Raw genomic sequence first — 24,936 nt, 5'->3', positions numbered from 1 at the left:
TTTTACACCGGCATATTAAACGTGCAACAAACCTGGTAACTTATTACAGCATCATTTATAATCTATATGACACGCATCCTCCGTGAGTCTGACGCAAGGCTTTAGCAACGGCGTTTTCATTTCGGCGCCCATTTTAACAGATGACTTGATTTTGATTTGATTTACACCATAAAATAATCACGACGAAGTGTGCTAATCAACACGAAGCTCGTGTGAATACCGACAGTTGTCATTAAAGCATGTAATTCTTAACACAGGAGCCCATAGATTTTCTGCCCATAGCCGCTGTAGCGCCGGGGTGAGGTGTGTAAAATACTACCGCGTCCGCGCTGCTGAAGCCCGGCGCAAGTCTCCTTCGCGCCCCGCGGTCGGAGGATGTGTGATCCGGGGTTACCAATATGAACCGCGAATATAACGTTACCTTCATAGTCTACGAGTTACCAAACATGAAAAATAAGAAACTGAAATAATAAGTCACTTACCACAGAGTTGTGAAGCACTCCTCTTGCGCTACCCGAAAGTCGACGACACGACCGTTGACGATCACAAATGCCTCTGAAGATTTGAAATTTACAGCAATATTCTGTATTTTGAATTAAACCGCCTAGCGACCCCAGAATGCATTGCAGTTTACAGCAATATGCTGTATTATTAGAAAACAGCCAGCTGCTGTAAAATAATGCTGTAATTTTTACAGCAATTCATTACAGTGCATCTTCGCAATAAGCTGTCTGTGAATGAATGAGTCCACAGGGCGATATATTCTATTTCATTTCATTCAGGTAATCGAGGGCAATATTACGCCATGATAGCACTACTAGAAAGTATGACATTACCCGTTTTTTGGACATATACATTAATTTATATAAATAAGCTACCATTGTTCACAGTTTATGAACACCCGCCATCCCGCGGTAGTTTGTGTGTATTGTGCAGTGGCGTGCGAACTCGACTTGAGAACGAATGCCTTTGCCTGCCGTAGACACAGTTAACCAGTTTAAACATGCTTGCAGAAATATACATTTGATTATATTTTGGAGAACAGACAGAAGAAGATCCGTCGATGTACTTTTGTTTGTTTTTTGTGTGTTCAGATGTTCAGTAGAAGTCATGAGCGCGAGCACCTATGCGAAGAGTTTTAACTCTTCTCTGTGTCAATTACATGCCTTTGAATGCAACACTCTGCAGATTCACTTTATTTCGACATTGTCTAATAATCAAAATGTATAGTTGTATAAGTTACTATTATACAAACCAAAGGACATGCAATGATTTTCGGGCTATACAGATGGCAGAAATAATGCTTGTCTCTTCTGTTTTTGTTGCAAAGATAGCCTATCTACTTATGATAATAATAGTCATTTAAATAAAAATAAAAAATCTAAATAATATCATTTTACATATGACGACTTCAGATGCAAAAGCCTCTAAGTACCATCTGAAATTTTCTTCTAAAAGAGCATTTTTATCAAGCATGTATCTTTATTTCACATAAATGGCAATGAAAAGTACCTATTAATTGTCATTGAAGTGAAATTACTGAACTTAAATATACGAGCTTGATACAAATGCTTGTTTTAGAAGAAAATTTCAGATGGCACTCAGAGGCTTTTGCATCATGAAGTCTTCATATATATATATATATATATATATATATATATATATATAGGCCTATATGATCCGAAGTAATTAGCTACTTGAGTAGTTTTTTTTTTTACTCTTACTCAAGTAACTATTATGATTATTACTTTTACTTTTAGTAAATATTTCTATAAGTAGGCTACTTGTACTTTTACTTGAGTACAGTTTTTGGATACTCTGCCCACCTCTGGATAGAGCTGATTCAGTGTATGAGCATTATTAGGAGATCATGGTTAATATGGGCCAATGGAAGGTCTTTGGCACCGGTTACACTCATTACGAGAAGTGCCATGGGTTTTTTTGATGACCAGAGAGTCTTGGATAATGTGATGAAAGCCCCAGAACAACGACACCGGTGTCTCACCACACACCAGTCTTTTTTTTTTCTTTTTTTTTTATTGTCAATATTGTTGAGGTTTGTATGATGAGTGTTGCTGTCTAAGTGTGTTTCAAATTTTTTTTTTTGTAGCATTTTTAGAAGATGTCACACAGATCTCTTTATGTTAATGCATTACAGTGATCTTTCACAACAGAAGTAAAAAATAAATAAATAAATATATATATATATATATATATATATATATATATATATATATATATATATATATATATATATATATTCATTAATGCTTAATTTTCATAATTATTTAAGTCATGGCATGTAACTACAGAAAAAGCAGTTTTTTTTGCAACTTTGGTTTCATGTGTTCATTGTCTTGCTGTAAATATTTCCTTTACACAAAATTTGCTGACTTTACATGTTTGAGTACATGTGGCATACCACAAATTCATGTTGAGATGTACTGTAAATGTCTTTTAGTAGTAAACATTTTGTGTGTGTCTTTGTTTTTTTTTATAAATGTTAAATAATTCTGCTTCTAGTCAGTTCAGTTGAGCTGGTGCTCCTTTGAATTAGTTTCAACATCAGATACAGTTCACAAGATATTTTATATTCAACTTCCACTTTTTCCTTTAAGAATAAACTATATTTAATTTAATTGAGACAAACATCGATGCTCACAATCACTTTTTAAACAAGTAATTTAATTATATGAGTAGTGCAAAACTGTCACGAAATGCACACAAACAGGTAAGATCCAAGTGCAGTTTATTAAGGGTAAGCCGTAATCCAGGCAGGCAAAAGGTCAAAGACCATACAAAGCAGTCCAAAACAAGAAACAAGAAACAAATGTAAACAGAACTCCGAAGTGCAGGGTGATATTATACAAGGACTCCATGACAATGACTGAACAGACAGGGTATAACACAGATACTAACAAGGTGAGTGGGAACAGCTGAGTGTAATGATCAATGATAAGACAGACGAGGATGATGGGAAATGCTGTTCATGAGTGGATGTAACAGTGTGGGGAAAAGACCTCTAGTGGACACCCAGGGAACACCAACCAGACACTGTGACATTACACCCCCTCTAAGGAGCGGCTACCAGACGCTCCTAAGGAAACAAAAACAAGAGTCCAGGAGGGAGGTGGAACGGTGGAGGATCAGGGGGAGGGATGGGGGGCCAGGTCCATGGAGGGGAACAGGAACAGGGGGTGATGACTTAGCCGGCGGCCGATCAGGCCATTCTGAGAGCCGGGCCGGATCCAAACATTCAAGGGTCCAGGGCGGAGCAGATCGTGCAGACGACCAAGGCGAAACCTGCCATTCGGGAAACCAGTGTGAAGCGGGTTGTGCAGATGACCAGGGTGGAACCTGCCATTCTGGAATCCAGTGTGAAGCTGGAAGCAAGGCGAGCGGCCTGGACGGAGCCGGCAGGGAGGGCAGCTTGGGTGAAGCCGGCAAGGCGAGCAGCTTAGGTGGAGCCGTCAGAGCGGGCTGCTCGGGGACGACCTCCGGGATGACAGTGGGCTGTTCGGGGAACTCGGGCGTAGAGTGAAGGACGAGGAGCGCGTTTCTTCATTTCATTGAGACAAACATCAATGCTCAAAATCACTTTTTAAACAAGTCATTTTTAATTGTATGACTAGTGCAAAACACAGGAGTGATCAGAAGAAAGTTACCAAAACACCAAGATCCCATGAAATCAACTGATGTGACTTGAGCTTTGTTTTTTATTTTATTTTAAAGCCATCTTTTTATACTTTCTAGTTTTTTGAATTGATTGAATAAACTGTGTCAAAAAATATTGAGTTGTGTTTCTGGAAGTCAATACATTTGAAATGTAAATAATGCCACATATTAAAATTTATTTAGATTTCATGGGGTCTTTAAAACATATATATATTGCACAAAAGTATTTTAAAATGTGATATTAAAAAAACTCATCCGATTAATCTTCAGTAACAGAAATTATCATAGTAAATTGATATAAGAATTGCTAAAAACAGTACAAGAAGTGTTTGCCAGTTATGAAAGAACACAAACATATCCTTCACTCCTCAGATCTGCTGCAGATGAAGTTGAGTTTGTGGTGTTCAGGACGGCTGATCCAGCGCTGATCTCCTCCAGACTGAACTGCTCCAGATCTCACTCCAGACTCACAGTCCTCGTCTCCTGTGCCGTTCCCTGGAGCCCAGTTCTGATAGCACACGGTCTCTCCGCTCACCCAGAACCAGAGGCCCACAGTGCAGGAGTGACGTAAACCCAACCACACCGCCTCAGTAGACGCACCTTTAACCACATTCATCACCTCCTCCTGCATCTCGACTGAATGAACCGAGACCAGATCCGTATAATTCTGTCTGCAGTATCTCAGAGCTTCAGGCCACGTCAGAGTCTCGTTGATCAGAATCAGTTTATCTGGACACAAAACAAACCACAAGCAAAAACTAGAGAGAGACTGATCAAAAACAACATGCAGAACAAACACTGTGGAGGAATCTGTCATGTCAGACATGTAGCGTGAACTTTAAGATATCTGGAGGTGATGGATGGATTGTGTGTGTTTGTGAGGATCTGCTCACCTTCATGACACACAAAAGGATATTGGAGGTTGCAAGTGTCGTCATACCATTGACCCAGAGCATTCGGATAGATCTTTACACAGTTTTCATTTCCTACACCATTAGGTTCACCAGTCTTCCAGTCTCTGAATGAGGAGTTACTCTGATCTGACCACTGCCATTTATCAACACTCGTCCATTTCAGCCCAATCCAGATAGACTCAACACCTCCATCATTCACACTCTTCTTCAGCTCGTTCGTGTCGTTCATGTTGTCAACGGTGGCCAGATCTGTGTAATTCTCTCTGCAGAATCTCTGAGCTTCAGTCCAGGTCTTCAACACGTTTATAAAGTGATACTGACGCTGAACACATTCAGATACGGAGCAGAGAGCTGTGAAAGAGAGCGTTTGATTTAATGCTTTTCATAACAGGGTCAAACCTGATGAAACTATAAACCATAAATAAAACAACAAACACACTCACCAATGAGAAGAAGAATCAAATATAGAGTTTGGTCCATTTCTGAGGAAGAAACACAGTGAAAAATTCAAAAAATCATATTCATCTTCAAAGTAAAACATGATCATATACTAAAAACATTTTAGCAGCATAACTTGATTCACAATCATTGAGACAATATTAACATCTGAAAGTCTAATTGTGTTTGAAGAATGAACATGTTCTTACTTTAGAGGTCGTGTGTTTCTGTCCTGAGTCTGATGTTTCTGTCTGCAGATTTAAACTACGTGATTATTATATCTGCTCTCATCCCTCATTCAGCTCATCACGTCATTTTTTTTTCTTTAAAACTAATTTTCATATTCTAATACTTCCTTAGTTGTAAATTTTTCCACCTCTTTTCCTTTATTTGCATATTTTCAGTCAATATCAGTCAATATAAACATGGACCTTAATCAGAAAATATAATCATATTTACATTCATAATTTATTTTTTTTAACTTTCACAACTAAGCAGCTGCTTTAATGTTATTGCTGGACTGTATAACTCGTGTTACATCCCTGTTCAATTTGACGTGTGTTTGTGTTTCTCTGTTTTTGGTCACTTTTTATCTGTTTGTGTGTGAACTGAACAATCCACTAATGATCTGATTGATGAGGGTTGAGTTCATTAGTGAAGACTGGTGATACTGGTTACTGAGAGCCTTTAAAAGCCCCTGTTTGAGACTCCAGTCAAAGAGAAAGAAACGTGTGTGAGATGAAGGAGTGAGTTTGACTATTGAGAGAGTTTGTCTGTGTCTGAAATCACAATCTCTCTTAAAGTCGGTGCTTATTTTGCATAAGAAATTACTTCATGACCAGTAAAAAATAATGTTCTATATAGTGTGTGTGTGTGTGTGTGTGTGTGTGTGTGTGTGTGTGTGTGTGTGTGTGTGTAGTATGAATGCAAACCAGACGTACTACATTCGTCATGTTGTCATTATCATGAGACCTACCAGCGTCAGTTGCGTCGCTTCACTGCCATTCATCAGTCCTCTCCTGTGGCCTCATGGGATAGTAAAGTGTTCATCATATACACACTTCAGAATCTCACAGGAAGAAGTAGATCATCCGGGTACTTTTTAACAACTCTTTTATGAGTGCTGTGAATTCAGACATACTTCTACTGTCACATACTGTTTTCACCGACTATATAGTGATGAATGGGATTTCAAATGTAGCCTTTGTGTTGAGAAGAGGGTTTGAGGGATTAAAAAAGACAAAATGAAGAGAAAGGAAAGATGTTTCCTTGTTGAGGAGACACGACAGACATTCACAACAGAGACGAGATAAAGACATTAAAGTGCTCATATCATGCTTTCATTCCCCTGAAGTCCATTTCTAATGTTAGTAAAGGTTGTTGGACTCTCATTATCTCACTGAAATAATATCATCATCTTCTGCTGCTGCTGTTTCAGAATAAACGTGTCTTTATTTCCTCCGTCTAAATACTTGATTGTGATTGGCTGGAATGCAGACATTAAAAAATTATGCGTTTTTAGAATTCATCTCTTTGTGGAAATTTTTATTTTTGTTTTGTTTCATACTCCTGCTGTTTACTTTTTTTTTATATAACACATGAACACATTTGCATGCAAACACATCCTCATCACTCATTTGTTTATGTCCCTGTTTAGACGTTCAGGATGGACAACATTTATATTTCTGACGTGAAACAGGAGAAACAGAGTGTTATTGTTCTAGTCATATTTCTTTAAATTTAATTCAGGCTTATTCATTTGCAGAGATGGGTATAAATACATTGTTACGTCCCAGAGGTCTAGAGTCCAGGAGTATAACATAAATAAAGTCTTTACACCTGACTCCTATTTTTATTTATTAAAAAGTTGTTAAAATGGTCACTGTCAGCACATGACATCAAAAAGGAAGCATATTGACTTCAGGGTTGGGTCAAGGCCAAAATAACAAACAAAAACTGAATCTACCCTTTTCCCCAAAGAAAATGTATTACCCTCTCAAAGAAAAAGTCTAAACTAAACACAGGTACTGAACTGACTCCCTTACTAACCAAAAACAATATACATAAAAAACAAGAGAAAATGAATATTCACAACAAAGAAAATGGCACCCAACCCCTACAGCTTCTGTGTTTAAGTGATATTTACAGTATTTATAGTAACATAACTGCTATTTTCACAACAACTAGTTTAACAACAAAACTTTCCTGACATCCTAAAAGAGCATCAGTGATAAGATTTTCTGCACCCTTCTTGTGGCGTTTGCCAATGTTAAAACCCTGGACCACCAAAGACCTAGCCTGACAAGCCAGACACACATCGAGATGTTGGGTCTGGGAACACACCATTGGCAGGACTCAATCCGAGGGCCGGGATAAACTGTTGTCTTTCAGATTCCCTCTGCACGCAATAGGATAGCGCTACAACCAACCAGGGGTGCGTTTCCCGTACAACTATATAGCTCGCTGCTTAACTACCAAAGTATGATGCATCGTTGGAGAAATCAACTAGCTAGTCACAACTGTTTCCCGACTCAATATTTGGCTCTTTCTTACATAGTAGAGCACGTTCGCACATGCGCACTCTTCAAAAACGGTGCTTTAAATCTCTTGACAAACTAAAAGACGTAAATTACATTTGTATGTATTCTAAATAAATAACACAGGTTGTACTGAATGTCAGCTTGCTTATTTTGCTAAAGATAAGGATTTATTCAGTCTACATCTCATGTAAACTAGAAACTATGCTTCTAACGACAGCTCGAGAGCTTTCGTTCCAACCACACAAGTTTGCGATGCTGTTTGCGAACGTTCGTTGGAACGATGGTTTCGGGAAACACCAAATCGTTGAACTATGCTGATATCGACGGAACTTGTGACCATAGTTGGCTAACGATGCTTTCAGGAAACGCACCCCAGAGCATTTTCCCACCAGGAGCTAGTTGATAGATTAAACGTTTGCCGTATCCGGTCGGCAAAACTCTGAACACATCTTCCTTTTTTAAGAATGACTTCAGTGCTGTTATTTGTTCTTTTCGCAAAGAAAAGCTTAACTCCAAGTCTTCCAGAGTCGCGGCCAAAGCCGATTCGATTCGAAAGACCCATCTTGTTTGTTTTCAAACTTGCTCGATCAATATTATTATGGTACGACAATTTAATATGGGTAATTTTGTGTATATTTTACTCATAGTAAAATACTGTATACGTGCTGCATATAAACACCAGACAGATAATGATTTATTAAACAGATGGTCTTTACTCATCTCACTTGCACAAAATAAATGCAGTAATAGAAAGCATAGAAACGCACAGGTGAAATACACTGAAAATTATATGCATTTAAAAATTTGGTCGGGTTGAAGTCATCCCTCCGGATCTTCTGTATCCACTCATGCCCGTTCCGCAGCGTCAACGGGGAATGCATGAAAGCTGACTTCTCTGTTATAACGTGACGACATGGTACATAACGGCACACAACAATGAAGTGCTGAGGCTGTCACCCTCTGAAAGGCAAGTCACCTCTCTTGAATCCTAAAAACACTCAGTGTGAAAAACATCGCTGTGGTAATGGACCTCGGTCGCTGTTGTCTCTCGCTCTCGCTGCCTCCCACTCTGGCTGTCAGATCACCGGAAGTTTTCACCGGAAGTACTGGCCCACACACTCAAGTTCGAAACGTCAACGGTCGCCATTTTGTGCACGGAGCGAATTACTCGCCCTCATGTTGTCCCAACCCCGTAAGACACAAATTAAGATATTTTTGATGAAATCTGAGAGCTGTCTCACTCCTCCATAGGCTTCTAAGGGATTGAAACTTGCTGGCCCAGAAAATGCATTAAAGACATCGTTAATATTATAACTGTCTCAGCTATTTAGAACTGATGAGTTATAAGAAAAAAGGGGGGATCATATTTGCAAAACAAGACCTGTGAAGGATATAACGTTTTTCAAGAAATCAAACAAAAAAGTAATGGAAATAAACACTCAAAAGAGCATAAACTCTTTTTAAACATGTATTGAAGTATAGACACAAGCATGTGCCAAACAATCATCAGCCAAATAAACTGTCCAAATCAAAACTGTAGGTGAGCAAAGAGGATACTGAGTCAATGTCAATTCCCACAGGATGAGACCAGACTTGGTCATTAGTCTTTAAATGATCGCATAATGTCTTTCTTTGGATAAGGGCATTTCTGCCTCCAAAGACAGTCAATGAAATTGTTCTTCTGGTAAGTAGTCCAGCAGAATCATAATAGCACAAAAAATCCTCTACAAGAAAAAGAAATACAACAAATCAACTCATCCATAAACAAACAAACAAACAAACAAACAAACAAACTATTTACAGGAAACAGGTCTCCACCTAAATCAAAGATATTCCAAAAATCAAAACATGATATAACAGCACTTACATTTGGGCAGCAAACAATAAGTTTCCCAAGTCAGGATTTTCCACGACAGCAGTGAACAGGTGAAGGTGTGCTGTGGTATAATTTTCCTTCTACTACTTCCCCTTTTGACTCTAAACATGGGGTCCTATTAGTGACACCTAGTGGCTAGGATGAACATACCCCAAGAAACAGATAGCCTGCCTTGTAATAGGCTGTGACTGTTACAATATAGTCCAAGTGTCTACAGTGGCTCAATCTTAAGTTTATCAAGTGACGAGAATACTTTCTGTGCGCTATTCATTTCCTTCTCTCTGGGCCTCCAGTTAGTTCACGTAGTAAAACAGCGCAGCGCTTCTGTGTTGTACGTCACACGCATCACACACATCATGACCAGCGTCGGCCAATAGTGTAGCACGTCAAGTTACGTTGCACGCTACATGTTACACAGTAGGGCTGCGCGATATTGAAGAAAAATGCGATATGCGATAACTCATTGAATAATGCGATATGCGATACGATAATGTTTACAGGCATGAAAACTCCTCACCTTTCGGCGAAATTCGACGTTTTAAAACCAAAATGGGTCACCTACGTGATTTGTGCAGATCCGATGAGAAAATATTTGGTGGGGGGTATGGTCGTAAGAAAATCTTTTCAATGAAAAGACTGAAAATGAAAATCTCAAATGAAGATCGCGGAAGAGGGCAAGGCCGAGACATGCTGCTAAACAGAGAAAACGGGCCCTTGAGATTCTGGTTCAGGCAAAAAAGAAAAAATAATCTCATGCTGTGTGTTTTGTGTAAAAACCTGCCTTCACACATTAAAATGGCCCCCATATTTTATATGTTTTATGTGTTATTATATTTTCTATTTATTCTTTGTGCAGCACTTTGGTAACCTTGTTTTTTAAAATGTGCTATATATATATATAAAGTTGATTGGATTGGATTTTTTGCTGCCGTATCCTTCTCACCTTTTTTACCCCTGACCAGTTTTCATGCCTGTGTTTAAAGTGTGTAAAATAAACTTAAATTATCTATTATATAACCTACATATGTGTTTCACATTCTTTTTGTGACAAGAAAACATCCCTCCAACTTGTAAAAGTGAACAGCAGTGTTTTGCTGTAGCATAAGGAGTGTTATTTTAACATCAGTGTAAACCACAGGGTTTAGGGTTTCAGGAAGGCCTACATTAGGGTTATTTAACAACAGAAACTGAATAATCAAAAGTAAAAATAAAACACGGCTTAGTTTTCACTCTATGCCTTAAATATATGCAGATTCTTATTAAAGCTATTCAGAGTTATTCAGCCAAGAGCAGTGAGTGATTTTCTCTTTGTCTTTTGTTCATGACCCCAGTTATTGCAAGTCGTTGCGATATGCATATTGCGATATATACATTTGCGATATTTCAATAATTTCGATATACTGTATTGCGCAGAACTACTACACAGTTGTGGTAAAGTTTTCTTTGGATGAGGTAAAATTTCCTCATCCAAAGCGGTAGACGACTGCTTAATTGATGTTGCAGGTAAATATGTTGTATCATCTGCATACATGACTGTCCACACACTTTAAAACAAGAGGAAGATCATTGGTCTTAAACAACTTCCTTGAGGCACACCACATTGCAACTCTTTCACATCTTCCATTATAAACACACGTTGTCCCATTAGACAGTTAACTTTTAAACCAATGTAGAGTGTGGAAGTAAATTTGTAACATTCAGTTTATCCAGCACTAATTTATAATCCAGTACATCAAAAGCTGAGCTAAAATCTAACAATACTGCTCATACGTTATTGTCATCAATCTATGCTCTCTCAATATCAATGCTGAAAATTAGAGAGCAAATTATTCTCCTTGCTCACAAACTATAATGTTCAATACTTTGCTAAGATCTGGTAGCAAACTTTGGTCGACTATTATGACTATTAAAACCCAGTGCTGCATTTTTCTGTAGATGAATAAACTTTGCATCTTTCCAATCTAAAGGAAAAATCCCTTTTTCAATACTGATATTAAAGATGTGGCAAACTGGGCCTGCCAAACAATATTTCTCATTTCTTAAATAATTTCCAATTTCATATGTTTTAAAAATAGTTAAAAATGACACACCTCTATCAATAAAAGGAATTTCACTTGATTTCCTATCCATTATTTAATTGAGTGTACTCCACTTTTTTTAACAATCATATTTACATACACTTATTTTAATTTTGTGAAACATTCTTTTCTGTTTCATATTAATTTTAGTTACTTGATTTCTTAATTTGCAATAGACGTCCCAATCCTCCTTGTTCCCAGTTCTGTTTGCTGTACCCTTTGCCAAATCTCTCTCAAACATAGTGTTTTCAACTTATTAACAATCCATGGTGCCCTAACATTATTCACTGTACTTTTTTTTATATGTGCATGTTTGTCCACCTAAGGGTAAAATAATCTTTCAAATGCTGACAATGCATTGTCAGGATGAACTTCCTTATAAACATCAATCCAACATACATTAATTACGTCTGAACAAAATGATTCTTGACAATCTCTTATATGATATTTTATAAATCACTTTTGGTTTTCTAAGTGTTTACATGCTTGCTAAATGAAACTTAATGTCTTTTGATGCTTATGTGCTTAAAGGCCTTAAATGCTTGAACCCCGATAAATTCTGCTTGCAGCTTTAATTCTACATAGTTTTTGATATGCTATTTGTTTGAATCCCTCTTAGTTTGTATCTTTAACCTAACTTTGTAAGTGACCTCTGAATATTAGGCCTACTTTCTGCCCTTGGTATGTGTATTGTGCTTTGATGTTGGTGTTTATTTTGTTCTATTCCTTAACCCAGTCCCAGTGGTTCTCAAACTTTTTAGAGTTGAGGCTTTAACATTCTTCTGCGTACCCACACTCTTCTGTCACACCTTTTTCAGTAAGGGACAGTATTTTCCCCCTTAAATCAATTTTTCCAGTGTATTTTTACCTTAACAAATACCTTTATAAAATGAATAATGCTTTAAATAAAAAAAAATGTTCAATAGAGAAACATGCAATGATGGTAAAAACGAAATGATGCTTTTAAATATTAAATTAAACCGCCAGTAGTTGGTGAGTCACTCAGTAACGAAGCAAGTGGCTGCATTTATGAATGAATCATTGAATCATTGACTCTAATGATTCGTTCAAAGCTGCAGATTCGTTCACAAACACTGCTGTGTGCTGCAGTTCTGCTGTGGCTTTCGTTGGAGCTATTATTTTGTTGTAAAAATACTGACAACTGTGTTGAAAATGAACATCACTTAATATTAATATTTCGTTTGTTGTATAAAATCAATGTCACATTTGCAATCGTGTGGATCTTCATATAATGTGATAACAGGAACTCACACTGGTTATGTCTTTGTATTGAAGAGAGTTTAAATTATATCGTTATAAATTATATGATTATATCTCCATGCACAGCCTGTGTCTATATTTGTTCTTATTGTATGGCATCTACAATTCTTCAATTCAAGAATATACAATTCTTATTGTATGGCATCTACGCTAATTTAAGTTTGTGTAGAGAGAATGGTGTTGTTTTAGCGACCCCTAATTTAACCCTTTCATGCATGAATTATGATAACCTCAGTCAGGATTTTTTTTTCCTATGTGTTTTATTGCTCTTAGGGCATGAAAAACAAGAATTGATTTTTATTTTATTTTTTTACAAATTTTTCAAAGAGATCTTCAGATGTCCACTTGAGTGGACAGCATGCGGTTGGTTTAAACTGAAGATATACTGTATTAAATATAAGACAATAATCAAACAGATAAAGTATGTGAATTTAACAAACTAATCAATGCAATTATATCAAATAATGTGAAAACTATAAAATATATACAAAAAATATAAATGCAAAATATTGCAATGGCTTCATACAACTTCATACAAGTTGCGTTTTTTCAATCTCATCTGAAATGATCAGTGTTGGATGTAATGCATTACAAGTAACATGCATAACACATTCAGATTACTTTTTTGATGTTACAAGTAAAGTAATGTGTTACAAGTAACATGCATTACCTAATCAGATTACTTTTTGATCTAACAAGTAATTAACTACAAGTAATGTGCATTACCTAATCAGATTACTTTTTGATGTAACGAGTAAAGAAACGCATTACAAGTAACATGCATTACGTAATCAGATTACTTTTTGATGTTATGAGTAAAAAAATGCATTACAATAACGCACATTACATAATCAGATTACTTTTTGATGTTATGAGAAAGGAAACGCATTACAAGTAACATGCATTATGTAATCAGATTACTTTTTGATGTTATGAGTAAAGAATTGCATTAAAAGTAACATGCATTACGTAATCAGATTACTTTTTGATGTTATTAGTAAAAAAACGCATTACAATAACATGCATTATAAAATCAGATTAATTTTTGATCTAACAAGTAAAGTAATGCATTACAAGTGTCTTACATTATGTAATCACATGACTTTTTTCGATGTCAATGAAAATGACATTCTAATAATACAAATACATTTATTTACAGTAGAAAAAGTCAATGCATATTAAGTTTTTAAGTTTTAAATTTCAAAAATATATTCACATTATAATTATGAATTGTAGCTGAAATATAGCCATTTGCATGCATGACGTCCACTACAGTGGACATGTGATTAATCAGAGTTTTCTCTCAATCTAAAATCAAAACTTAGAAAATTTTACTGTGATATGACTCATTAGATATTGCTTTATGCTGCAATATTTTTTTTACCTACAAGAGTCTCCTAGGATAGAAGAAATGGGTGGATATTCTGGAGCAACTTGGCATGTCTGACTGACCCTTGGCCATCTTGGTTTGGAGGGGGAAAAAATCGAAACACAAAGGCTTGCCACTTGGTTGCAATTTATAGGATGATGCACCAGGGTCCAATGAAGAGATTGATGTGCAACTTTGCCATAAAAACCCGTGCAAATTCAAGAAAATGCTTTTTTAATAGCTGTCCACTGTAGTGACCACTATGCGTGAAAGGGTTAATAACAAATGATCGTTGCGACGGAAGCAAATCAATCAAAACTAACTTTAGCTGGAAAATAACTTTATTAAAGAACCGCTATAAAGCCAAAACAATCTCTGTTACCTTAAATTATAGGTTTATCTCTGTAAAGCTGCTTTAAAACAATCTACATTGTTAAAAGTGCTATTATAAATGAAGATGACTTGACTTGACTTCTTCATGCTAGTAAGTGCTAAATCCCTACTTTTACAAAGGTAACGTACATTGTCAAGAACGGCAGTAGGCTATAGTGCGATTTGCGATTCACGATTTGCCAAAATCTGGCACTCATGAACTGATGCCAAATATCGCGATGTGTTCAGAATGAGACTTCAGCGTGATTTCCTACTGATAAAATACGTGTCTGTTGTTGACGCCACAGGTTTCCCATTGAAAGCAATGGAGTTCCCAATTCGTCTATAGAGTGACGCCGGGGGCGCTTGACCATGCTTCTGTGTTTGACACTTTGGGAGTGAGTGAGAATGGGTTGAAAACCATGATATTTATGTTTTTTTTGTTTTTTAACCACCACGAGTGTGGAGCGTCCACTTGGATAAAGCAACAAAAGCCCCAGAACAACGGTGCCAGTGTCTCACCACACACCCAAGGCCGGACTTACCATTGGGCTTGACTGGGCTCAAGCCCATGGGCCCCGCCCAATAGGGGGCCCCGCCCGTTTACGTTAGATTTTTTCAATAATATGTCAGTCATTTAATTTTTCATTTAAAGTTTGTTGATTGGTCTAGCATTGTTACCTGGTCCTGCCCTGCAATGAAAAATGTAATTTAATTAGCTAAATTAAATGTCAGTCACCTTGAGGTTTGCTGATTGGTTATTGGCAGTTACGCAGTGCCTCGTTTACTGCCGTTGAAAAAACCTGACAGTGACAGTGATGTAATGGCGGACAAACGGTATCAGAGTGGCGCGCTTAAAAGAAAATTAAAGAATGAAAGACAGCAACGCAAAAAGGAAGTTATCAGTAAAATGAAAAGGATTACTGGATTTTTTACACCCGTGACACCACAGCTTGACGTGCAAGCAGAGAATCCAGAGGACAACAACCCAAACCCGCTGGAAGAAACGGTTGGAGACAATTTGAATTCACGAGCAGGGGAGCCCATCAATGAATCATCATCTCTTCAGTCGGAAACAGCGACCGAACAATGTCCAACTACAGATTCATTATCCACTGATCCTGCTCGCTTGGGTTAAATTGATGAAAGCGTGCGTGCTTATTGGGCGCGAAAAGGTCCGGAGTCCGTTCAAAATAAGGATGCTAATGTCAAGGCTTCTGAACGCCACTACAAACATCAGAAGAGACTGTTTTCTAAAACTCATTTCAAACGCAAGCATTTGAATGGTGAGTACTTGCCCAGAGAATGGTTGCTCTACTCATCCACCGGTTGTGTGTTTTGTTTTGCTTGCCGCCTTTTTGGCGAGGGTGACGGTCAATCCCTTTTTGAGTCTGGCTATAATGACTGGAAACATGCTACCAGACGCATTGCCGAGCACGAGAATAGTGACAGTCATAGAAAGGCTATGTTTAATTACATCAACAGAGCAGCAGTTGACGGAGTTATAGATTCTCAACTTAAAAAGCAGTTCGAGTCGCAATGCAATTATTGGAGTGAAGTTTTGCAAAGAGTGGTTGCAGTTGTAAAATTTCTGTCAGAGCGGGGATTGGCTTTCCGAGGCTCCAGTGAAATATTTGGTCGAGCTGACAATGGGAATTACATGGGAATCCTGGAACTGATCAGTGAATTCGACCCATTCTTGAAATCACACATACAGATATATGGCAATGCTGGGGTAGGAACCCCCTCATAGCTCTCATCAAAAACATGTGACGAATTTATCGAGCTAATGAGCAATAGAGTGCTTTCTGAAATCATTGCTGAAGTGAAAGTGACAAAGTACTTTTCCATTTGCATTGATTCAACTCCCGACATGACGCACATTGATCAGCTTACATTTATTATAAGGTATGTTTCACCCGAGGGCCTCGTAGAAGAGCGATTCTTAAAATTTCTCCCTATATCTAGCCACACAGGGAAGGCACTCTGTGATGCAGTGCTCACAGTTTTACATGAGATGGACATAGAGATTAGTAACTGCCGTGGACAGTGCTATGATAATGCCGCAAACATGGCAGGAGTGTACAACGGGCTGCAAGCTCACATCAAAGACATTAATCCACTAGTAGAGTGGGTGCCGTGCGCCGCGCACACGCTTAATCTGGCTGGAGTTAATAGCGTAAACTGCTGCACAGAGACCGCCGATTTTTTTAACTTCATTCAGACTTTGTTCAACTTCTGCTCGAAATCCACAGCTAGATGGAAGGTGGTAACTGCAGGTTTGCAGCCTAATGAAAACCACCGCATTGAGACTCTAAAATCTCTCTCTGACACCAGGTGGGCTGCGCATGCACAGGCCACCACGGCACTGTGCAGAAATTATGCCAATATTCAAGAGTCACTGATGAACATTGCAGAAGACAGCAAACAGAACCCGACAACACAAAATTATGCTTGGTCACTGCATAAAAAAATGAACAGGCTTGAGACTGCTTTTCTTTGCACTATGTGGAATTATCTTCTCCAACGCTTTCATGGGACAAGTGTTGCACTTCAAGCTGTAGATCTGGACCTGTGCAATGCTGTTGATTTGGTGAGGTCACTGCGGGAATATATTGTTGGTTTGAGAGATGAATTTGATTTGTTTGAAGACCAAGCAAAAGCGATGTCTCCCACCGTTTCAGAAACATACAAACAAGACACACAAAGACAAAGAAAACGCAAGACTCATGTGGGTGAGTCTGCAACACCTGAGGTTCACTTATCAGGAAGAGAACGGTTCTCATCTGGTGTGTTTCTAGTTGTGATGGATAGGCTGCTGGCTGAACTTGATCGCCGTTTTCAGTCCTATAATGACCTCAACAGCACTTTTGGTTTCCTGAACAACATATCTACCCTCTCTGCAGAACATCTTCATAAAAAAGCAGCAGATCTACAGAAGAGATACCACACTGACCTGGAAAACGAATTTTGCGAAGAAATCATCCAGTTCAAAGAATTCATCTGCCATGATGAGCCATCATCTGCTAGGGAACTTCTTTTGTGCATTAAAGAAAGAAAACTACAGACCATCTTCCCAAGCGTGGATGTCGCTCTCAGACTTTACCTGACATTACCAGTCACAAATGCAAGTGGGGAGCGCAGTTTCTCCAAACTGAAACTAGTAAAAAATAGACTAAGATCCACAATTGTCCAGCAGAAATTAAATCATCTCACTCTGATGTCAATTGAGAGTGACCTTCTACGTAAGGTGGATTTTACTGAATTGATCAAAGACTTTGCTGCAAAGAAATCCAGAAGATGCAACTTCTAAATAGTACTATGTTAATATCTTTAAAATGAGATGACATACATGAAGTCATAACCTGATTACCTTTCTCTCTCTTTCTCTACCTTGCCTGTTGTTGTTTTAAATGATCAGCCTCTGGATTCTGTTGTTGATGTCTTGCTTTCTTAAGATATGATAGTGTACTATTTTTATTTTATTTTATTGACTGTACATTTCTAATTTGTGTGCATAGTTTAGATTTTTCACTACAACACTTACGTACTGCACACACACACAATTTATCTTGCACTTTGTTCAATGAGTTATTTTGCTATATTCTTGCAATTGAAGGCACTTCCTATATTATAATTGCTATCTTATATTAGCCTATACCACTAAATTTGAACAAAGTTAGGCATGTTCTATGAAGTTCTATTTATGTATTTTTGCTAGAGTACTAAATTACATCTAATGATCTTTAAAATGCCATGGTAATGAGAAAATGCTTATTTAATTTTGTTATATATTATTCTCTAAGATTGTAATTTATGTGATGTAGTAGACATACTGTAGGTCAAAGTCAGCCTAACACTGCCTATATGTATACTGGAGATGTATATAATCTATACAATATGTCAGCACTTACCAAGAACAGTTTTTTTTAAAGATTTATACACTCATAGATTTAGCTATTTATATGTAATACAAATGATTTGTTATGATTGCAACCTTACAAGGTATTTGTTTGTTTTTCAATATGTTTTCCAGGTAAATAAGTGTTTTATTCTCATTCTGACCAAGACATTTATGCATTGCAATAAACACATGATCACTTTGAACTTTTTTAATCATTATTTATTTATTAGAAAAACTTTTTCAAGCTTCAATCAGTGGTCATATAAATAAATTATAACGGTTTTTTTTTTAACATGTAACACTGTATACTGTACTAGTCACCTTTTGAAAGTAGCTTTGCACTTCAAATAACGATTGGATCGATTATATTGTTACGCCACCAGATGGCGACAAATGACTTTAAAAAAAACATTTGTCATTGAATCGTTCATTCAGGAGATTCGTTCAAAAATGCTGATTCATCTATGAAACAAGTGAATTTGATTGAGGAATTGAATCATTCATTCAAACCCAAGTTTTTTTTAAATAAATAATTCAGATTAATTAAACATTTTTATAGACTTAAGCAATTAACATAAATTATGTTATTTTGTTTAGTTGTTTGTTCAGAATCGTGATCTCTATTTTTATTCTCAGTTTATCCAGAATTGTGTAGCTCTAATACATAGCTTGTGTATGTATCATTTTGTTCTATTTAAAGTAATGTATAGAAGGTAGGGCCCGAAAGTGACTCAAGCCCAGGGGCCCCCACCACCCTAAGTCCTGCCCTGCACATGTGGTGGTTACAAAAGTATATAAGCATTTGTAAATAAATAAGTAAATAGTAGTAAATATGTTATATGTAAGATATATGGATGACGAGAATTTATCCCTTAAATGTGTTTATTCCGTTGATTAATGTTCCCTGCTCAATCGTTCTATGATTTGATTGCTTTCACCTTTGGGGAGTGTTCGCCTGCTTGGGGAGGGGGTGGGGCACGCGCGCGCTGCTCAAACAATACAGACTCTGATAAGTGAAGCAGCAGCAGCTCCGTGTCCTGTATTAATTTATACACATATCTCCCCTCATCAGGTATGAATTACATAAAAGCAATGAGAGTATGTTTTTTGACATGTAAGAGTTTAAGAAATGTTAACTACGTTGTTTAAAGTGTTTAAGTTTACTGTTATGACGGACATGTAAAAGTTCGCTTCAAGTCATGTCTGTGTGCTGCGTCACGCGTGCTAGTTACACATTTTCATGCTAGTGATGGAGACCATGCGGTCTCAGAGAAAATACGCAATATTAGAGTAAAGTCCACAAATAACGTGTTTTGGTGAAATAATACAATGAGTAAGTTGTAAGTGCCAAATAACTGTGAAAATGAGTGTCTGTACTAAAAAGTGTATCAGAAAGAATAATTCTGGCAAACATGAACACATTTTTAGGATTTATTCACATGGAAAATGTCATAAATGTTATCAGTGAATGTTTCATAGTACATAATGCTTAATCTGTAGACACAGCAGTAAAGGGAAAATACTGTATGTACTGTATATGTAATTCTGTTCTATATTTTGTGATTACTATTGAAGTGATGTACTGTCATTGATTGAGAAAGAATAATTCTATTCTATAAGAGTGATTGAACTGTTTTACATTGTATAAAAAAAACAATACAGACTCTGATAAGTGAAGCAGCAGCAGCTCCGTGTCCTGTATTAATTTATACACATATCTCCCCTCATCAGGCGGTGAGGGTACTACACACACACCAGTCTTTTTTTTTCATTGTCATCATTCTTGAGGTTTGTATGATGAGTGTTTATGTCTAAGTGTGTCTCAATTTTTACGCAAAAGATGTTGTAGAATTTTTTAGAAGATTTCACACAGATCTCTTTATGTTAATGCATTACAGTGATCTTTCACAACAGAAGAAGTTTTTTATAAAAAAAAACAAAAACATATTCATTAATTTTAATTAATTTTCAGTCATGAAACTACAGAAAAAGCAGTTTTTACAACTTTGGTTTTATGTGTTCATTGTTTTGCTGTAAATATTTCCTTTTCACAAAGTTTGCTGACTTTACTTCACGAGTTCACACTTACATACAATTAGAGGGAGTAAAGTTTAATGCGTATTTGGCGTGCTGTCCGGGGGAGTTCGGCCCGAACCCAGAGTACTCAGAGTATGTAAATGGTTAGGACTAGAAGTGTGGAGAAGGGGTGATGGAGGCATGCTGCTAATCTGTCAATGAACAGAGGTGAGACTGCTGAATACATAGCGGTTTTAGGCACGGGCGAACCGGGAAATCGCCCGGGGCGGCATTTTTGGGGGGGCGGCGCTGCCGGCACGAGCAGAAAAAAATAAATAAATAAATAAATCTGCGTCGCGAAGCTGTTTTCTATTATCTATCATTTCACTGTGTGGGGAATTGGCAAATTTGCGCCCTCTGCAGCTGCAGGCGCCCCTGCTTGCTGAGAAGATGCTGTGCACAGAAGCTGTTTGTTTGAGAAGGGGAGGGGGCGCGGAGGCGCGGGCGCGGATGACAGTTCACCTCTGGGTCTCTCCCAAATGGAACGGACAAGGGGGGGAAACGGGGGATCCATATAGTTATCTTAAGTCAGTCACACCTCGACTTTCTTCCAAATAACGCACATTTCATTCAGAATATTATAAATACAGGCCTCTATATTTCCTGCACATTTTTGTTTTTCTGAATTGTCTGAATGGTAATAAAAATAGGTAATACAAAACGATTACTTGGTCACCACCACCAAGGTGAATTGGTTTAGTCTTGACTTCTGGTCGTGACTCGTCGTGAGTGACAGTTATGGGGGGATCAGGGGAAATCTGTTGATTGTCGATGTCAAGTGCCAAATAAGAGATGGACAAGAAAGGTCAAAGCCATCAGGTGCCCAATTAAGAAACGAGCGAAAGATAAAGGTATGCAACTATGTTTTCTCTGTATGATTACAGTATCCATGTCATGAATGAAGGGGCAATATTAATTGGTGGGTATAAATCTTATTTGTTAGCCTTTTTGCTATGATTCTTATGATTGCTATGGGGGGAGGATTGGGGGGGCGCTTGAAGGGGGTCTCGCCCAGGGTGTAATTCAATGTAGAACCGCCACTGGCTGAATATATATATATATATATATATATATATATATATATATATATATATATATATATATATATATATATATATATAATATACACCTCTTATCGATGATTGCTGAGAGCTCTCCACTCGTGTTAATTATCTGAACGTGCTCCTCCTGAACTTTGTTAATAAAACATCATATGTTAGAGTACATGTGGTATACCACAAATTCATGTTGAGATGTACAGTTCACAAGATATTTTATATTCAACTTCCACTTTTTCCTTTAATAATAAACTATATTTAATTTCATTGAGACAAACATCAATGCTCACAATCACTTTTTAAACAAGTAATTTTTAATTACATGACTAGTGCAAAACACAGGAATGATCAGAAGAAAGTTGCCAAACCAGCAAAACACCAAGATCCCATGAAATCAACTGATGTGTTTTTTGTTTTTTAAAGCCATCTTCTACTTTCTAGTTGACTGCAAGTACATTGGATTGAACAGACTGTGTCAAAAATATTGAGTTGTGTTTCTGGAAGTGACTAAATTTAAAATGTAAATAAAGCCACATATTAAAATTTATTTTGATTTCATGGGGTCTTTAAAACATATATATATATATATATATATATATATATATATATATATATATATATATATATATATATGGTGCACAAAATTATTTCAAAATCTGATATTAACCCTTAAAGGGGCAAGCATAAATAAATTTGATGGAAAAATGATTCATTGCTATTTTTGTATGTATCTAGACTAAAATGACACAGTTCATGCATTTTTTCCAAAATATGACCTTTATTTTCTAAGTTACACTCTGTATCTCCCAAGATACATTGCCCATTTAGGGTAACATTTTGCAATGTATTCTTTTTTATTGTAGTTCATATGACTACTTCTACACTACACTACACTACACTACACTACACTACACTACACTACACCACATTACATAACACTACATTACACTACACTACACTACACTACACTACACCACACCACACCACACCACACCACACCACACCACACCACATTACACCACACTACACCACACTACACTACACTACACTACATCACATTACACAACACTACACTACACTACACTACACTACACTACATTACACTACACCACATTACATAACACTACATTACACTACACTACATTACACTACACCACATTACATAACACTACATTACACTACACTACATTACACTACACTACACTACACTACACTACATTACACTACACTACACTACATTACACTACACTACACTACACTACACTACACTACACTACATTACACTACACCACATTACATAACACTACATTACACTACACTACATTACACTACACTACACTACACTACATTACACTACACTACACTACACTACATTACACTACACTACACTACACTACATTACACTACACTACACTGCATTACACTACACTACACTACACTACACTACACTACACTACAAGTTAAAGAAAAACCTTTATCCATTTCAATATCTGTAGAGAACAGGCCTCAAAACATAAGAATATCTGTGAGTGATCAGCCCTGTTAAATACCCTTATATGGGCAATGTATCCCCCAGGATACAGGCATTCAGTGCCTGATAATCAAAGTTGTGAGAAGATTATTTTAAAAATATCCACAAGAACATGTAAAACTATCCTTAAAAAACTATTTTCTAAAACAAAATCACTCTAAAATATTATAATCGTGAAAAATATAAAAACACTTCCCTCATGGCCAAAGAATTTGTCCACGTATGCTGCCATTTTGGATTTTGATACAAATATTTGGAATGTTGGCATAAAGTCACATTACCTGATTACATGACCCATCACCCCATCAGTGTTTCTCATCAACTGCAACCACATAATGCCCCTCCCCCATGGCCCTTCCCCCCACAGCATGTTAAATGACTGTATACCCCAAGATACAGAAACTCTTTAAGGGTTAAAAAGACTCATACAATAATCTTCAGTAACAGAAATTATCATTGTACACTGATATAAGAACTGATAAAAACAGAACAAGAAGTGTTTGCCAGTTATGAAAGAACACAAACATATCCTTCACTCCTCAGATCTGCTGCAGATGAAGTTGAGTTTGTCGTGTTCAGGACGGCTGATCCAGCGCTGATCTCCTCCAGACTGAACTGCTCCAGATCTCACTGCAGACTCACAGTTCTCCTCTCCTGTGCCGTTCCCTGGAGCCCAGTTCTGATAGCACACGGTCTCTCCGCTCACCCAGAACCAGAGGCCCACAGTGCAGGAGTGACGTAAACCCAACCACACCGCCTCAGTAGACGCACGTTTAACCACATTCATCACACGACGCTGCATCTCCTCTGAATGAACCGAGACCAGATCCGTATAATTCTGTCTGCAGTATCTCAGAGCTTCAGGCCACGTCAGATTCTCTTTGATCAGAATCAGTTTATCTGGACACAAAACAAACCACAAGCAAAAACTGATCAAAAACAACATGCAGAACAAACACTGTGGAGGAATCTGTCATGTCAGACATGTAGCGTGAACTTTAAGATCTCTGGAGGTGATGGATGGATTGTGTGTGTTTGTGAGGATCTGCTCACCTTCATGACACACAAAAGGGTATTGGAGGTTGCAAGTGTCGTCATACCATTGACCCAGAGCATAGATCTTTACACAGATTTCATTTCCTCCACCATTAGGTTCACCAGAATGCCAGTCTCTGAATGAGGAGTTACTCTGATCTGACCACTGCCAATTATCAACACTCGTCCTCTGCAGCCCAATCCAGATATCCTGAACACCTCTATCATTCACACTCTTGTTCAGCTCGTTCATGTCGTTCATGTTGTCAACGGTGGCCAGATCTGTGTAATTCTCTCTGCAGAATCTCTGAGCTTCAGTCCAGTTCTTCGTCACGTTTATAAAGTGATACTGACGCTGAACACATTCAGATACGGAGCAGAGAGCTGTGAAAGAGAGCGTTTGATTCAATGCTTTTCATAACAGGGTCAAACCTGATGAAACTATAAACCATAAATAATACAACAAACACACTCACCAATGAGAAGAAGAATCAAATATAGAGTTTGGTCCATTTCTGAGGAAGAAACATTGAAAAACTCAAAAAATCTTATTCATCTTCAAAGTAAAACATGATCATTTTATCAGCATAACTTGATTCACAATCATTGAGACAATATTAACATCTGAAAGTCTAATTGTGTTTGAAGAATGAACATGTTCTTACTTTAGAGGTCGTGTGTTTCTGTCCTGAGTCTGATGTTTCTGTCTGCAGATTTAAACTACGTGATTATTATATCTGCTCTCATCCCTCATTCAGCTCATCACGTCATTTGTTTATTTCTCTGAAA

At 37.4% G+C, this 24,936-nt stretch overlaps 1 protein-coding gene across 1 annotated transcript; it reads right to left on the bottom strand.

Annotated features, from left to right (window-relative positions):
- Nucleotides 1-3,073: 3,073 nt before the first annotated feature.
- On the bottom strand, nt 3,074-24,660 carry LOC308705533 (macrophage mannose receptor 1-like; the record flags this gene model as incomplete). The annotated part of the gene is made up of 8 exons (XM_081390579.1): nt 3,074-3,097; nt 3,358-3,559; nt 4,041-4,404; nt 4,710-4,940; nt 5,033-5,071; nt 23,662-24,012; nt 24,301-24,531; nt 24,624-24,660. 8 exons carry the CDS (start codon nt 24,658-24,660, stop codon nt 3,074-3,076), a joined length of 1,479 nt encoding a protein of 492 aa, XP_081246705.1.
- Between the last annotated feature and the right edge of the window lie 276 nt (nt 24,661-24,936).

Source organism: Scardinius erythrophthalmus (genome assembly GCF_964197995.2).
Source record: "Scardinius erythrophthalmus genome assembly, chromosome: 2".
NCBI lineage: Eukaryota > Metazoa > Chordata > Actinopteri > Cypriniformes > Leuciscidae > Scardinius > Scardinius erythrophthalmus.
Note: the sequence above shows the minus strand (reverse complement) of the source record. Positions and strands in the feature narration are given on the sequence as shown.